Here is an 18,932-nt window from a genome sequence, read left to right as displayed (position 1 = left end):
ACTGTGTCTGTACAAGTTTCAACTCTGTCCAGTCGCTCGGATAGTCTTTGGTCTAAACTTTTGGTAACCTAAATTGGCTTGTCTGAAATTAGGATTAAACATGTCTTAAAAAGGATGTGAAGATCAATGCATTACAATCTACACCTACAGTTAGAAGGAAAAAACCTGACGTTGGAATCAATGTGCAAGCTACCTTAGCCTTGAGCTAGACAAATTTTTTCACTTGAGGTGGTGGGGGAATAAAAGAGCGAGGAGAATAAGCAATCTGAGCACTATGCCACGCTAGTTCAGAAAAAGAGCTCTATATTGAAACCACTCAAATCAAAACCGATGGTCTGACAAAGACAGTTAATCAGTGATAAGAATGCTAATACAAACACAGCAAAAAACATTATTACAACTGCAGATGTAAGAGTTAACAATAAATGAGCTAAGCAAATGTATTTATAGCTTGTGAGATGCTAGGGTGCAAACTCTTCTAAACAGTGTTGTACATCAGTCAACTTGCTTCAGAGCATGCTTGCAATCAGATTTGCCATCTTGACGGCAACGTGACATCAAAGTGATTCTTTGACTTCCTTCCTTCTTGAATCACAATTACGACAAAGTCCTCACATACATTTCAGTAATTTCAGTCTTTGTCACCTCAGTCAAGTGGCCAAAATGAAGAGCTTGTTGCCAAGAAACATATATAAAAGCCAAAGACCGTCAGTTTCCACAATAGCACAACCAGTGATGAAGCATCAGGTGCAGTTCCTGTTTAGTTGTGTTTGTCACATCTTGGCTTAGAATTGCTGCATAAAATTCTGCACTTGCATGAAGACTTAGACTTTCTAGGTATAAGCATACTGCTTGCAGAAGAATACATGTGCTTAATCGAAGGACACGGGTTTACAATCGCCAAGCATTACGTACATGAACTGCCTGCTTCTCAAATCATTGTAAGTAGATTGTTAGAGTTAATGACTGTGAGATTCTGCTAGGGTAATAACAAAACAAATTTTCACACCTAATTCCGAACTCAAACAAATAGCAATGACCCAAGAACCGCTCCTTCTCCCAGCCCTCTCAAGTGCTCACGTTCTCCTGCGATCTCGCATGCAAAAGCACTGCACACTGTGGAGAAACCAGGCCTGCAGTGCAATGACACACACACACACACACACACACACACACACACACACACACACACACACACACACACACACACACACACACACACACACACACACACACACACACACACACACACACACACACACACACACACACACACACACACACACACACACACACACACACACACACACACACACACACACACACACACACACACACACACACACACACACACACACACACACACACACACACACACACACACACACACACACACACACACACACACACACACACACACACACACACACACACACACACACACACACACACACACACACACACACACACACACACACACACACACACACACACACACACACACACACACACACACACACACACACACACACACACACACACACACACACACACACACACACACACACACACACACACACACACACACACACACACACACACACACACACACACACACACACACACACACACACACACACACACACACACACACACACACACACACACACACACACACACACACACACACACACACACACACACACACACACACACACACACACACACACACACACACACACACACACACACACACACACACACACACACACACACACACACACACACACACACACACACACACACACACACACACACACACACACACACACACACACACACACACACACACACACACACACACACACACACACACACACACACACACACACACACACACACACACACACACACACACACACACACACACACACACACACACACACACACACACACACACACACACACACACACACACACACACACACACACACACACACACACACACACACACACACACACACACACACACACACACACACACACACACACACACACACACACACACACACACACACACACACACACACACACACACACACACACACACACACACACACACACACACACACACACACACACACACACACACACACACACACACACACACACACACACACACACACACACACACACACACACACACACACACACACACACACACACACACACACACACACACACACACACACACACACACACACACACACACACACACACACACACACACACACACACACACACACACACACACACACACACACACACACACACACACACACACACACACACACACACACACACACACACACACACACACACACACACACACACACACACACACACACACACACACACACACACACACACACACACACACACACACACACACACACACACACACACACACACACACACACACACACACACACACACACACACACACACACACACACACACACACACACACACACACACACACACACACACACACACACACACACACACACACACACACACACACACACACACACACACACACACACACACACACACACACACACACACACACACACACACACACACACACACACACACACACACACACACACACACACACACACACACACACACACACACACACACACACACACACACACACACACACACACACACACACACACACACACACACACACACACACACACACACACACACACACACACACACACACACACACACACACACACACACACACACACACACACACACACACACACACACACACACACACACACACACACACACACACACACACACACACACACACACACACACACACACACACACACACACACACACACACACACACACACACACACACACACACACACACACACACACACACACACACACACACACACACACACACACACACACACACACACACACACACACACACACACACACACACACACACACACACACACACACACACACACACACACACACACACACACACACACACACACACACACACACACACACACACACACACACACACACACACACACACACACACACACACACACACACACACACACACACACACACACACACACACACACACACACACACACACACACACACACACACACACACACACACACACACACACACACACACACACACACACACACACACACACACACACACACACACACACACACACACACACACACACACACACACACACACACACACACACACACACACACACACACACACACACACACACACACACACACACACACACACACACACACACACACACACACACACACACACACACACACACACACACACACACACACACACACACACACACACACACACACACACACACACACACACACACACACACACACACACACACACACACACACACACACACACACACTTCATACAATCACAGGCCCTTGCCAATCCTCCCGTGACACAAACAACAGTTTAAATGTCATCACAAAATATGTTACATACAAACAAACTTACCTTAGTTGTTGCTGCTTTGTTGCACTTTGACTGAATAAGACGTCGTACTACAGGTAAACAACAATCACGACATGCCTGAAGAAATGGTGTATAGCCCCACTAAACAATTTGAAACAATAACTACAAGTCAGCAAAAGTAATGTTAACAAGAAAACCGTATCGCAATCTTCAATGTTGAGACCAATTCTCAAAAGATAATCAACAACCTCAACATTACTAGCAACGTGTAAAGCTGTCTCTCCATCCTGTAAGTTGACACACAATGTAAGAAGAACATTTATCAGTACAATACTAACTGCACTGCATGAAATCACACATATACAACAGGCACAATTCATGACTTGAGAAATAAGTCATCAGCTTGTCAAATAACAAATTAAAAATTTTAAAAATTTAAATTCAGGATTTAATAATAAGTCATCAATGATCTTGCGTAGCCAAACGCTCTCCCATTGGAGTAGACTCCTACCCAGTACTCTCCTTGCTAGTGGAATAGAAATCATGTGATAAAACATGTGGAGTGCAGGCAAGAAGAGGACTGTGTACGAGTCTATCACGAGATCATAGTTCTGGGCAAGAAATGCTCTGGTAAAGTTCCTTTGATGTCGCTGTGTTGTCACTTCATAGATGCTGTAATTTAATTGAATACCAAATTTGGTTTGTTATCCTTTTCACTAAAGACCAGATAGATATGTACACATCATCTTGTCTCAATGAAGACATCAGTTCCAAGCCCTTCCAAATATCTACCACTCTGGACTGTCTGTGGTGGCTTTGGAGCATCAAATACATACCTATTCAGTCTCTGTTGTGTGACCCCCATCCCCTGATGACTCTCCACTGTCACACCAGACATTACAGTCACTAAACTGTTTTGTAAAATAAGAAATCTACGCATTGATTCACAGATCTGCAAAGCACTATTCTTTTCTTGTGACTGATGATCTCCACACGTACTCTTGAAAAGCAAAGCTGGACATACTGCAGAATGTGTCTACACTATATAAGCAATAGAAACCTTTCTAAAGTGCAGCTAGTACAGATTAAGGACAACGTCTGACACACAGTGTGGACAGCTTCTTTGTCTAAAATGAAATCAGGCCACATAGGTGTTGCTTGCATCTTTAAAACATCTCAAGAGAGCATCAATGTGTGGTTAACAGTGTCATTTCCATTGACAACAAACTGTTGTTTCATTATCTATCATGCCAAACATTTCACAAGAACACCATCTCAAGTTGCATGCTTGTATATGCAAAAACGTCAGCCATAGTTTTTATGAATGAAAAGTAAAATTTACCACAAAAGTTTAACTGAAAGCGCAAGACTAGTCATTGAACATTATTTCTTCATGTGATGTTTCAATCACGAGTGTCAAACTGTATGCATATAATTCATTGTATCTATACACAATGTCTTTCCAGTTGACACGCCTTTTGTTCAAATTATTCTGACTCAACTCCATCATCAAAGTGACAATTACCCCAACCTCAAAACAACACCAATTCCCATACACCACAAAACAGTCTATGTTAAAGGTGCCCGCTCACAAATTCATGACCCACACAAACTTGAAATCATGCCGTTATCCACACATTTACTATTTACAAGTTTGAGATAGATTGCTGTTGAGTGAAAAAAAGCGATTTCTCAATCTTTATTTTGTTGCACATAACACGAAAATGGGTCTGGAATTTCGAGACTGGTAGCTATCATGCAAGACAGATGCACGACCGACGTTGTCGGCAGAGTCTGGCACCTGTCCATGGCAAAATTCAGGCTCCGAGTATGTTGGTACAATAATGCTCTGGTTTCCACTCATTTCTGGGTCACGTGTAACAAAACGATCGATAAAGTGCTTTGTAGTTCAACAGCAAGCTATTTCAAGATGGTAAATGGTAAATGTGTAGATATAGAACCTAACAGACTTGTCGTTAGCTTTCTCGAAATGTCAAGTATGAAGAGCAAAACTGCCGTGGAGAACAAAAACGTAATTGCCTTTCTCTTTGCACTACGAATAAAGACTGCATGTTATAGAACATGGTATACCCTACGATGTTTGCTTGCTCTGCTTTGTTAAAACACAACTTGAAATCGTGGCACGTTTCGAGTTTGCGTGGGTGTGTCTGCACGTGCACGGTGAATCGTGAGTGGGAACCCCTTTAATCAACACAGTGTCGCTAATGTAACACTCACTTATGTCATTTCTCAATTGGCAAAATCAAATCACAAATATACTGTCACATAAAAATACACTCACAAAGTTTTTGACATGTTGGTCGCAACCAGAAGATACCAATCTCTTCATAATAGACACATGACCACCAGCACTCGCATAGTGTAGAGCTGTATACTCCAACTACCCAGATAACAGACATAAGATCATGATGTTGTTAGCAGTGAATACAATACTAATACATTTACATCTAGAACACTGACTATAAAATATAACACATCCAATTCACCATTTCTTCTCACTAAACCCAATTCCACACAATACATCATAACCTCATTACACCACTAAACGTTTAACAAGTCATATCATTGGGACTCCATTGACGTGTCTGGTTGTCTCTAAGCATTTAAGTCTTGCAAACACTCAATTTTGACCTCAAGCCTACATCTGAGGTGACAACCTGCTACATGTCGCTTACTTTTAGCAATAGCACATACAATATCTATTTTAGTAAATAAATATACACACAAAACACAATAACTAGAAGTATCTACGTCAAAACTTTCTCTACTTTCCACGCTCCTGCATTTATTTTCATGAAAACACATATAAATATAAACGAGTAGGAATGAAATAGTGGAAGGTAAGATAACAATGCCAATCTAGCATGTTTCTTCTCTGTTGTGTGTCTATATCTTACAACACAATGTTGGTCCAACTTGCCAGCTGTGACAACCTATTCATTGATTATTCATTGTAAGCACACACGAGAGATGCCATTAATTAACATTACTCATTAAATCAATCATTGAAACACAACAAACTGCACTGAAATTTCTAACCAATTTATCAACTCAACACAAATCTGACAATCACAATAAACTAACAAGTTGCACATAGTGACACACACTTCACATATTACACTGCACTCTCACCCCCTTCTCTTGATACTTCACACTGGCTTTTCTTATAAGCAGATCAAACAAGTGGATTTATCCCACACCACATGCTACTTGAAAAGCAGACGGAATACCCACAATCCAGTACCATGCTCTCCCTACAAAATATCGAGTCCTCTAAAGTAAAGTCAGTTGTAAACCATTCATAACATGGAGTGCGTGTGGGCGTGACCATAGCAAGCATCACTAATCTTGTGCAGTATATGAGATAGAGGAGATGATTCATTCAACAATTTGGTCAACACAAAGCAACGTCACCTCGACTCTTATGTTGAGAAGCATAACATACACACGACGTCTTCACACGAACATGCTCGCTCGACTACAAATTTTGCGATTTATGACGTCGAACGCATCCCAAATTCTTACCTCATCTTTCGCTATGACATTGACGTCCGCGCTCCTCACAATCGCTTCTGCGGAATTTTTTACGTCCTTTTGCCCAACTGCATCGAAAAGAGCATTGCCAATCACTCTTGAACGTTGGCTTTTCGCCAACAATGATGTCAACTACGTACTTCTTTCAAAACAAGCCAGTGCGTGAAGTGATGCCCTGTCGTTACTCAACTTCCTACCTACATGCTTAGCTAATCGAATTAGCCTTATCCAAGCTATGAAACTGGATCCGGGGACCCACGTCACTATGACGTTCTCAAAAGCAACCAGGCTCTTCTCGTGCTGGAGCAATTCCGACAAAAGCTCCTTCTCCTCCTCCTCCTCACGTGATTCACGTGCGTTTAGCTCAGCAACTGCGTGGAAGAGCGTGGCTTGCAAGGCTATCTTAGCTAAATCATAGCAGAATCCTATGACATGGGTAATACCTATGACATTGGTAATAAATAGTTTCATTATTTATTTGGTCACATGATATACCGTTGCCTAGCAGGTCAGTAGGTTGCACATCACGTGGCCAGCCAGTATCGCACTACTGTACCCTAATGTTTCCCGTGTTACGTAACAATGACACAAACAAGATCTAACACAACAAAACTACTCACTTGTCTGTGGCTCATCTTGTTGTCTTGCATCGCGTCCAATTGCAACATCTGCAACATCACATCAGCAAATATAATAACCATCAATGATCACAATTATCACACTAACCTGAGACTTTCCCTGCATCATTAAACCAGAGATCCAAGGTAGGAAACTGCTTTCGTGGCACATGCTCATTCTTCCTGTTTATCAAACTTTTTTCTGTAGATATTCATCAATGCACACAAGACAATCGTCATCTATTAAATCAGCTACTTCGGCTTCAGTTGGTGAAAGTTTAACACAAACAGTAAATTTGATGCCATCCAATCGTATTTTCTTGACCTCATTTAGCTGACAAATAAGAAACTGATGACAATATAATGCTACATTGTTGTTTCAGCTCATTTGTAGAAATTTCATCATCCGGAGAGTAGACAGTAGCAATAATGTAACGCAGTTTATGATAAACCAGTTCCAGATCGAGCTCAAGATCATCACTCATGTGAAAGACAGCACAAACTCTTTTCAGCATGGGACGATGAGCGTATTCACTGGCACAAAGAGATACCAGGCAAAAGCAAATCAGCTCGGAAGTTGCATCAAATCATTCGGGACAAAAGATAAGAGATGGAGGACAGGAAGTGGAGATGGTCATCTGTTGCCATGCCAACTTGTTATCATATCTCTGTTCCAGCAAGCAAGAAACAAAGAATGACTGTCCAACCTTCAGATCAGCCTTGAGCATCTCTGGTGATGTAATCATAGGACAGATGATGTCAAATAAATGCAAAACTTACAGAATGGACTCAAACTGACTTTGCCTTGACACCCTTCTGCAGCAGCAGATAGTGAGCCAATGACCATGACATCATTCCTTCTTATTTCAATTTCTTCAGATCTTCCCAAATACCTGGTGGCAAGTTGCTCTTATCGAGGATGGGAACACAAATATTGAGAACATCAAACAGCCACTGCCGATCAGTGAAGATCGTATCTAACTCACTCACATTAGAATAAAATGCAATTGTACTCAAACTTGATAAATACTGCAGTGCCGATCGACATTCTCTTCGTGTCATAATGTCACAGAATTTTCGAGCCAACTCACATACTTCTTCAATGTCGAGTATTTTGCCTTCGTTGCCATCCAGTTGAGACACCCTGCTTAACAATTTATCGAGAACTGCCCACGGTAAAGGAATAGCATCTCGTTGACTCCACAGTGACCGCACCATTACTACATATATCTCCTTCACCTTCATTAGCACTAGATCCGGACTGCCAGTGTCTGATCGTGTTGTCAACACAAAAAGTCAGTCTATTTGGGTTTTCTCCGCCAACATCATGTGACCACCAAACTTGTTCTTCTGTACAATGTCTTGCAATATGTCTTCTTGTTCATCTACGAATTTTGGATCCATGTCCTTTGTTTTGTCTTGTCTTGTCGGCATGGCGAATGTAACTGGTGCTTGATCAATAAAGCTCTGACCAAGAAAAGAACCACAATTCACTACTGGATGTGCCATCTTGATGGCATTCACGTGGTAAGCCAACAGCTCACGTCTCATTGTAAGGCCAAAACGTGGCATGACCAACTGCTTGCTTCCTTGTTCTGGTCGGAACAATGAAGTATGGCATCTGCAAGACTCTTTGTTCCATCCATCACTATCATGTAAGCAGTTGCACTGTGCTGACTGTTGTCTGCCATCAATGTTGCGTGTGTCATCAGAAACTGCTCTTGATCGCCGCGATCACACACTGTGATCAACATCATCTTTTCACTTTTTTCTAATGCAGCCTTGTCACGATGGAGTATCTCTGCTAACTTTGCTTGCTCCTCGGTCAACTTCTTTGAGAAACCACAAATCACGTAGTGGCTTCCTCAACTCTGTCGTGTGGCCGTCTTTACTAGTTGCTTGTCTGGCTGTTGGTAAAGCTACCGTGTTGGTACTACCTGCTGGCTGCTGTTCTGCTTCTTGAATAATCTCTCCAATAGCATCCTCTCCATTGTCATCTTGCGTCACTAGCTTTGTTTCCTCTGTTACCTCAATTTGTTGTTGGCTATCAACAGATGCAAGAAAGTCTCTGACAAGAACTTGATCAATGATCTCTTCTTTCCCTTTTGGTTTCAGTTCCTTTCAGTTTGTGTTTGGACCGCCTCCCGTTCTCATCACTTTCACATTTGCTCCTATACTTTCCCTCATCTCTACAAAAGGCTGATCTAGAAAACATCTCCAAATGTCGCCTTGTTTGCATCTTCTTCACCAAGCATGTCAATGTTCCCTCGCACTATTGGCAACTTCCCCTTTTTCACAGCAACTTCATAATCAGCCCTAACAGTTAGACCGAGACAATCAATAACACCCGCAGAAACAGAATGATGAAGACACTGACCTACAATAATGACAGAATAACAGCTATAACGTCACCAAACAACAAACACAAAATGTACATCAATTAAAGACAAATTTGTACAACATAACTAAATGTACACAAATCTTTGCTACAATGAGATTGTTAACGTTATTAAAGTATATAAAAGATTTGAGTAGTGACAACAGCTTGCATATCGTAACTTTGTTCCAGTAATCGGGCAGCTTCATAACAGCGTTTGCAAGATGAGTCACCTGTTTGACTCTTGTAGCCACGCTCACCTCCAGATCATCTAAATCTTGAAATCAATTCTCTTGTAAAAATTCTTCAAACAAGTTATATACATAGTCAGTAAACCTTCAGTCTGGCAAATAGGGTGTGTGAGGTATTAATTACTTCCTATGGGCACGGCCTGAAGAGGGTGGAGATAACGTTTGCAGTGTAACAATCTATACCAGTGTGACAACTGGCATTGTAGTGCAGAATGACTTGCCATGTGCTCACGAGGTCTCGTCATTTAAGTAGTGCTGCACACAGCTTTTTGCGTAAAGAAACATGCTATAATATTCTTTGTTGCCTAAGTATATCTAATCAAAGTTTGTGGCACACAAGGAACACATTCACCATCCTATGCAATAATTGAAAGGGTCACATTCCTCTTGCTTCCCTGCTGCACCAGTTTCTTAATTACATGTAATGTGGTGACCAAGAATGACACCATTTGGCTGATTGTCTCTTCAGCACTGGCGCATAACATCGCAGCAAGGTCTCATTGATGTCAAGTATTCTCTGCACAACCTGCAGCTGATCTTCCTCTCTTTTGCACATGATGATAAGGTCATGCAGAGAGAAATTGATATGCATCCACTTCTGATATTAATTCAGTCAAGGCGTGCGGGACCTATTTCACTGCAGCCTTTCCAAGTGATGAGTGATTCGTCAGAATTCGATGGGCACATGCACCTGACACCACAACCTAGCTCTACTGCCACCTCCTCACAAGTCAAACATAGATCTTCTTTCATCAAAACACTCACACTTTCAATCTAATTGTCATCTCTTAACTCACTAAGATGTCCAGTACGAGGCTCATCTTTGCCCGACTGTCTCCTGGTGCCTCAGGAAATCTGGATCACAGAAATCAGCCATGCTTCCAAATTTCCTAGGAGATTGAGCATGGCTTCCAGGAAATCTGCCTTAGGGTTAGGGATAGACTTAGTGGCTGTGCTTGCTCTCTGAGATCATGCAGCGGAGTCGCCAGCCTTCCATGGTTGGGTGCAAACTGCCAGTTGATATCAAACTTAATTAATTTAGACAAGTAAATGGAAAAGTGATAGAACTCCTTCAAATAAAAACAACAAAAGCAGTAACTGGACATGGATGGGATATATGCAAGAATAGTCTGACTTTAATTAATGACCAAATAAATGACCAAATTTCACGTAGATCCCAAGAAATAAATGAGCAAACAGAACTTAAGGCAATGAGGAAGTTACCATGCCCCAAAGTTTTAAAGGGTCCGTGGATCCACCATGTCCCCCCTAACAACGCCGCTGGACCTTGCCAGATTTCGTAGAAAATTTAGAACTGCTGTGTTTGATTTCTTGCTGTGTCCTATCTTCTGTAAGAACAAAGTGAGTGCAGTTTGACAGCTAATTATGTGATTAGTATTAAACAATATGAGATAAAAATTTCAGTTGACATGTAATGAAGAACTCTAGTATATAAATGTGTAAGTAGCAGTGCTGTTGCTAATAATACAAGCAGATTATCAACGAGTGTCTGGAACTTTGAAATGACACTCATAAATAATGTCTACTGTATGACATCACCAAATGTTTTTAATTGTCTCACTTACTTGGATGATCGTCGCAAGCAACTGCAGTTGTACTATCTGTAATGTTTGATGCTGAATTTCCAGCTGCAACAGAACTCTAACATCACACACAACCACTAATCAATACACAGAACCTATACTGTGTGACAATCATCTCATACATTCTCATCTAATCCCTTTAGGTGAGAAATAATATGAGAACGATTTTCTTTACTTAGACCAGAATCTCTTGGCAACCATTCCTCTGCAGCTTGTAATGGTGTTCGTCCTCTCTGTCCAACAACAACAGACAGTATTATTAGTGCAATGAAACATAACAATCACACAGTACACAGTACATATAATCAATAAATAGTTAGCCAGCTTATTATCCAGCACATACACAATGTACAATCAGCAAAGCAAGTGTGTGATAAAAGTGAAGTTAGAAAAGACAATATGAATAAGACAAACGTCAAGCAGTTGAGTAAACGTCTTTTTAGCTGTTGTACCACACAGCTGTAGAGCAACTCATTGTATTACTGCTCACACATTAATTAAGCAAATTGATGTTCACTGCTGTTTCAGTCATCATTCACAACAAACATGTAACCATGTCATATGCTGTCATGTGACTGACCCATGAAGATAATAATTCATTACAGTCCATAAATTCCAACATCATAATCACGACTTCAGACAAAATCATTATCAAAGTATGATTTCACTAAATACAGTCCCACCTCCATGCAGTCACACCACCAACTACAACACCATCAATTCATCATTATAATTTACAATACCACTCTACTACAATACAAACAACATCCCTAAATGTCCTTATGTAATAATGTTTCTTATAGCTAACTAATTAACACCAGCAATAACAATAAGTGTATGTGCTGCTTTTCAATTGTAAATCCATCCCATGGTCCGCCCATCAGTCCACAGAGACATTACTGTAACCCTAGAGCATGCACGCCTCAAGTTAATGACTGCTCACACCTATCATCTTTTATCATTCTAACCCTACATGCTTCCACTTACTCCAAGCAAGTTCGCTGTTAACCCGAGGTGCATATGCACTAGAGTTACAGTAACACGGGGCCAGCTCGATGACCAGCCGGACGTGAGCGGGTCGATAGACGAATGTGAGCGGTACAGACGAAGTCCACTGTTACGGTATGACTATGTGTACCTGCATCTGTCAGTCTACTCTCTGTTCTTTCATAACAGTATGTGTACTCTACTGTGTTTCCTGTAGATTTGGATGCAAGTGAAGCTATTTGGCACAAGACTGCCTGTCCTTTCCCAACCAGATGTCTCAACATGTCTTGGCATGTGCACGGTGTCTAATGATGTCCACATGACCTTGTATCTCATGACTTACCATACATGCATCCTTGCATCCTAAGCTAGCAGCCGAGGGGTTAGCACTTTAGTTCTTCTGCATTACTTATCTGCTTGTTCTCCTTGAAGCATTTCAGAATATCTTTAATTGTTAGGCAGAGTTCACAATCACTGCTGTCACCATTAATAGATTAAGCTTCACCAAATGTAAGCTACATTGCCCACATTAGCAAGATATACTGTAAACGAACACAACAAATGTACACTCACCTAGCTTGTTCACTGCTAACAAATCAGCTCCTGATGATATCAACAACTTTACAATTGGCAGATGACTATCATGACAGAACAGTATTGTTAAGCAGGAAAGATGTAAAGGTGTTGATCTATCCTAAAACAAGCAGATGAAATGAGATACAAAAACAGTAAACAACAAAAGATTATAGTAAGTCAGCAGCACACAACACAAGTGCATGTCAAATTCTGTTACATTGCCATTGCAACTTTGTCATCACTTAATCTTTCTTGACAACACAACACCAAAACAAAGTGTTTCCTCATGTATCTAATAATTATTAGTCTTTGAGGGTGTTCTCAGTTAGGGTCACTAATGACACTGACATGTACATTAAAGCACATAGATATTTCTTGAAGAAAGTCTACTTGAATCAACATGCACAACAGGTTCATCACATAAAGACACTAGTACTTACAGCCCATTCACATGAGCACTTGTAACCGGGCCAATGGGTTGGCTTGCTCTAAAAAATTGTGTGAACATGAGCCAAGCTTAGCCATGCTGGAATGGCCCACCTCAAACAGAAATGCCAGCACAATTTGGCTCAGCTTGGCTCCCCTTTACCATGTGAACAGTAACAAAGCTGAACTGTAGTCTCACATAGCCAGACCCTCTCCCTTATTATACTTTAGCAATACAACCAATATTCTCAATGTATTTCAGCATTTGATTGTTGTAATACCATCGAGAAAAATGCAAGCAGATTGTAGCCGATCCATGATCTAGAAAAGGCAGTGTAAGTGTTTTAAACACACATGTGATCATCCGTAGTTTAGCAAGAGATGCACCCACTAAGTGAGCTGCATGGCTTGCTTTTTCTAAACGCTGTGTGAACAAGCGGCTGCTCGACTGAGCTCAGAAGGAACTCGTGTGAAAAGGCTATTAGATGACTGACAGCAAATTGAGAGTGATGACTGCATGCAGCTGAAGTTTTAGGAAAAGAGTTGTGACACTTATTCACATCATTTCTCAATTCACAAAATAAACACAAATACTATTACAAGCAAATACACTCACATTGTCCTTGACATCTTTCTCACATCCGGATAATAATAATTTCTCCACAATAGACAAATGACCATACTGACAAGCATAATGCAGAGCTGTCCATCCACCCTACCAATGATAAGAAACATAATGTTATTATCAGTAAGTACATTATGAACACATGCATCTACAAGTATGAACACCAACTGACTATAAAAATAGCACATCAACCTCACATCAAACTCACCTCTGTTCTGTATCAAGCCCAATTCCACAATGTAACCTCAATACTCTAATCTTTAACTGTTACACAAGCAAACACTCAAATTGGTAGTCACATACGTACAACATTTTCTAAAATTTAACAAACCAAAGCAAACTGTGTAATTTGATATTAATCTAAAGCAAATATAATAAAATCAAGTCATGGACCTATAAAACCCATCATCCAGGACGATGGGTTGATATAAATTATCAGTCCTAGGGCTATTAGATGCATCTAATTACAATAATTAGCATTTGAGGGTGGTTTCAGTTACAGGGTCACTGGCGATACTGACATGTACATTAAAGTACATATAAATATTTCTTGAAGTAAGTCTACTTGAATCAGAATGCACAACAGGCTCATCACATGAAGACACTACCCACCGTATTTAACTATTACCCCGTATTTTGCTGAATGCCGGTATAAGTGCGATTTACCAAACCTTACATGAGGCAGTTCTGACATGCCAGTGGAGGGTGGGTAAGTGCTGGCGCGATCAGTGCTGGTGAAGGTGAGGCAATAGATAATAACATCAACGCACGTAGTCCGTGATGACAGAACCAGATGGCACTTTTGAGATGCAGAGGAGACACAATTACCATGAAAGAGCATCAAACAAGCATTGGAAGTCACGGTAGCATGTGAAAGAATATCATATACAGTAGCATTGCCACAAAATTGCACGTTCTTTGAAGAAGTCGTTTGATTCCGCATTTGCTGCATAACGGTAAATCCTAGAGTATATACACGCAGCCTGACCAACTTTGGCATATACCAGCATGCAGCAAAACGCGGGGTAATACTGTAGCAGTATTTATAACCCATTCACACAAGCACTTGTAACTGGGCCAATACGGTCAGCATGGGTTGGCTCGCTTTTGAAAGATTGTGCAAATGTGAGCTGAGCCGTGCTGGAATGGCCCAACTTAAAGCAGCAGTGTCAGCATGGTTTGGCTCAGCTCACATTTACCATGTAAACAATCACCAAGCCAAACTGTAGTCTCACATAGCCAGACTTCTCCCCCTCATCATACTTTAGCAATACAACCAATAGTCTCGACATATTTACAAGAAAGAATGCAAGCAGATAGTAGCCGATGCATGATCAAGGAAAGGTAGCGCACGCATTTCAAATGATCCGTAGCTTAGCAAGTGACACACGCACTACGTGAGCTGCATGGCTCGCTTTTCTAAACGCTGTGTGAACAAGGGGATGGATCGACTCAGCTCGGCTTGTAAGGAACTCATGTAGAAAGACTATTAGATGACTGAGAGCACAATTTAGATTGATGACTGCATGATAGAATTTTAGGTAAGAGTTGTACCATCATTTCTCAATTGAACAAAATAAACACAAATACCATTGCATACAAATACACTCACATCAGTCCTTGCTTCTTTGTCACATCCAGATGACAACAATTTCTCCACAATAAACGAATGACCATTCCGACAAGCATAATGCAGAGCTGTCCATCCACCCTACCATTGATAAGTAACATCACATGTTATTATCAGTGTGTACATTATGAATACATGCATCTACAAGTACAGTATGAACATCAACTGACTATAAAAATAGCACATCAACCTCACATCCAACTCACCTCTGTCCCTTGCCAAACACAATTCCATAACATAACCTCAATACTCTAATCCGTTTAACTGGTACACAAGCAAACACTCAAATTGGTAGACACACATATGACATTTTCTATGTGTAATTCAATAGTCATCTTAAGTAAATCTAGTAAAATCAAGTTATCATAGTCATCTAAAGTAAATCTAGTAAAATCAAGTTATCACTAAACCAGTTTTGTCAAACTTGCTTTCAATACAGTAAGCACATTTGCAATATATAACTTCATCCCACCCTCCTGTTCAGCATCAACAAACAAACAAACAAACACAAGTGCACATGCAATGCAAATACTGTTACAGTAGACTATTATTAATAGTAGTATGTAAGTTACACAAACACAGAAATTTACCAAATTAATGTTTGTACTCATCTACAGAAGTGACACTCCTACACATTTCTATGTATCCTACATGATATGACACTTCTCAGTCCCTCTAATTCATAGAAAGTTCCTACATAAACTTGCTAGTACAAGATTTCTTGAAAATCAGAAATAGCATATCTACTAAACTGTGTTGCAAAGAAAAATTTTTGTGTTGATTTATAAGTGGATGATAAAACTATACTACGTCTATAGTATGTGTAGGTCTCCTACATTGTCATCATTACCACCACAACCACTACTACCATAATCACTGTGTCATTTTCATTGAGTTAACTGCAGTCTTGTGCACTTGCCACAAGCTGTTTCCAAAAGATAGGTGTGGTTTACGTTGTAGTGTGTGTGTGTATGTGGCATAGTACACAGCCAACCAACAAGTTCTTCCAAAGTGTAGCAGCTCGGCATGCAGCTACTCACCAATCATGGTTTGCTGATATAAACAGTGAAAGTAAATCTTGCCACTAACTTTCTATCGAGTACAACAAAGCTTGTGTAGTTGCACTGTAATATAAATATTAATGCAATGTATTATCCATAACACAATGTATAAACAAAGCAAAAGTGAAACAACACACTCAACAGTACGGCCATGCTGCTTGAGCCGACTCGGGCCGACCCTAGCTGAATAAGTGACGCCGCGTAATTAACTAAGTTAAGTCTCGCAGCGCTGCTAAAGCCGACTTGCTGACCTTTTCTGAATGCCAATGCGCATCTGACTGCAATATAGTACAACCTCAAGTTTATAGCCTTGACTGTCATAAGCGTCCAACCGCTTCCGGCACACTGCTGCTCGCTGCGTGGCTATACCTACACCGGTGCATGTGCAACTACGAGCACATGCATGCTGTCTCGATAACTTATTCTTATGTTGTGCGCTGTTATGCTGCCCGGCGTCGGTGCCTAGTAGGCTGTAGTTTATGTGTTTTTTATTCCCCTAGCTCCGAACGTACCCGAGGCAGCTTGAGGTTGAGAGGCGAGTTTCTCTTCATTCTTTCAGAGCAGCCCGAGCAGCCTCTTTGCCGTCTCTGCCATCAGGCCCTTAAGCTCAGCTAAGAACAAGGTCACAGACGGGATATCCTGGTCTTCCATCAACAAATTTTCCTGGAGCGCTGACAACAAATTTTCTAAAGCCTTGACGCTTGCAATTGCTACAATGACTGCACCATGCCTGCAGCGCCAAGTATATAGCTGGTGCGGATAACCCCACTGTTAGCTACAACGCTGTCTAGGGGCACCGCTAGTGCGCAGACTCCGGGGTGGATGTCTAACATTGTTAATTAAATAACATTCAATCATATCAACCTTGCTAAACAACAAATCTCATCTTTTCATTTAAAATAACTCACTAACAACCCACTCTCAATATTTTTTGTAATTTCAACAAAATATCAAACCTAGCTACTATTCATTCTAACTGTGACTGTTAGCACCTTTCTGTAGCATATGCATTCAACTGTTCAATCAGACAGACAGAAATACAATGAGCATCCACTAATATTTCTATTCATTTTAACCACAGGAAAGAGATTCTATTACCATTACTAACTAAACTCATTTATTTAAACACAACAAACTGCATTAAAATTTGCACTCTTACCACATCCTCATGGTAGTTCATGTTTACTTAATGTTGTAGCAGTAAGTCTACCAAGTCCATCAATGAATCAGCACATGCTACTTGCAACGCCGATGGAAGACCATACACACCACCACACCGTCTCTACATACATGTACGAAATACACAAATAGTTACTAAAGTCAGTGTAGGTCACGTGACGTGTAAAGCGTGTGACCATATTAAACGACGACGACAGCTAGACAACGACGTAGAAGCGCAAGAGACGAAACGATCGATTCATTCACTAATACCAGACGAGAGAAAATGAAGCGGCACTTCCAACCAACGCCACCTCAACGTAAATAATCGTCACTTTCTCCTACGCTTCCTCATTTACCAACGTCGAACCCAATGTCTCTAGCCTACAAACTAGATCTGTAAATTTAATCAATTCTTACCCACTCTTTTGCTACTACGTTTACATCTGCTCCTTTCTTGAGAGCTATCGATGCTTTCTTTACATCCTTTGCACA

The 18,932-nt window shown here is 41.2% G+C and overlaps 1 protein-coding gene and 2 long non-coding RNA genes across 6 annotated transcripts; all 3 read right to left on the bottom strand.

Moving 5' to 3' along the window:
* Positions 1-270: 270 nt before the first annotated feature.
* Positions 271-9,300, bottom strand: LOC134183567 (ankyrin repeat and death domain-containing protein 1A-like). 4 transcript variants are annotated; one of them, XM_062651153.1, is made up of 8 exons: positions 7,852-9,300; positions 7,746-7,793; positions 5,873-5,971; positions 3,768-3,857; positions 3,613-3,711; positions 1,041-1,116; positions 916-979; positions 271-848 (listed from the first exon to the last, which is right to left on the bottom strand). In XM_062651153.1, the coding sequence occupies exons 1-6, from the start codon at positions 7,918-7,920 to the stop codon at positions 1,069-1,071; spliced, it is 453 nt and encodes a 150-aa protein (XP_062507137.1). In that variant the 5' UTR covers positions 7,921-9,300; the 3' UTR covers positions 271-848; positions 916-979; positions 1,041-1,068. The 4 variants fall into 4 exon arrangements, with proteins under 4 accessions (XP_062507137.1, XP_062507136.1, XP_062507134.1 ...); XM_062651152.1 differs by having other exon boundaries at positions 916-976; XM_062651150.1 differs by having other exon boundaries at positions 916-1,116; positions 7,852-8,472; positions 8,542-9,300.
* Positions 9,301-12,098: 2,798 nt separating this feature from the next.
* Positions 12,099-14,674, bottom strand: LOC134183845 (uncharacterized). Its single transcript, XR_009970599.1, has 3 exons — positions 14,580-14,674; positions 13,535-13,655; positions 12,099-12,207 (listed from the first exon to the last, which is right to left on the bottom strand). It is a non-coding gene; the product is annotated as an uncharacterized LOC134183845 (long non-coding RNA).
* A 1,560-nt stretch (positions 14,675-16,234) lies between these two features.
* Positions 16,235-18,932, bottom strand: LOC134183107 (uncharacterized). Its single transcript, XR_009970445.1, has 3 exons — positions 18,858-18,932; positions 18,439-18,561; positions 16,235-16,299 (listed from the first exon to the last, which is right to left on the bottom strand). It is a non-coding gene; the product is annotated as an uncharacterized LOC134183107 (long non-coding RNA).

The sequence above is a fragment of the Corticium candelabrum genome, chromosome 8, assembly GCF_963422355.1.
Source record: "Corticium candelabrum chromosome 8, ooCorCand1.1, whole genome shotgun sequence".
Classification (NCBI taxonomy): domain Eukaryota; kingdom Metazoa; phylum Porifera; class Homoscleromorpha; order Homosclerophorida; family Plakinidae; genus Corticium; species Corticium candelabrum.
This window is presented reverse-complemented; position numbering and strand designations above follow the sequence as displayed.

Bases quoted from the DNA above. Each gene is read 5' to 3' on its own strand.
- LOC134183567 (XM_062651149.1), bottom strand. From the start codon at position 7,920: ATGAGCATGTGCCACGAAAGCAGTTTCCTACCTTGGATCTCTGGTTTA. The intron at 3,858-5,872 runs GTGAGTGTATTT...GTCAACTTACAG, and splicing joins ACCAACATGTCAAAAACTTT to GATGGAGAGACAGCTTTACA. The intron at 3,712-3,767 runs GTTTTCTTGTTA...CAAATTGTTTAG, and splicing joins ACATTGAAGATTGCGATACG to TGGGGCTATACACCATTTCT.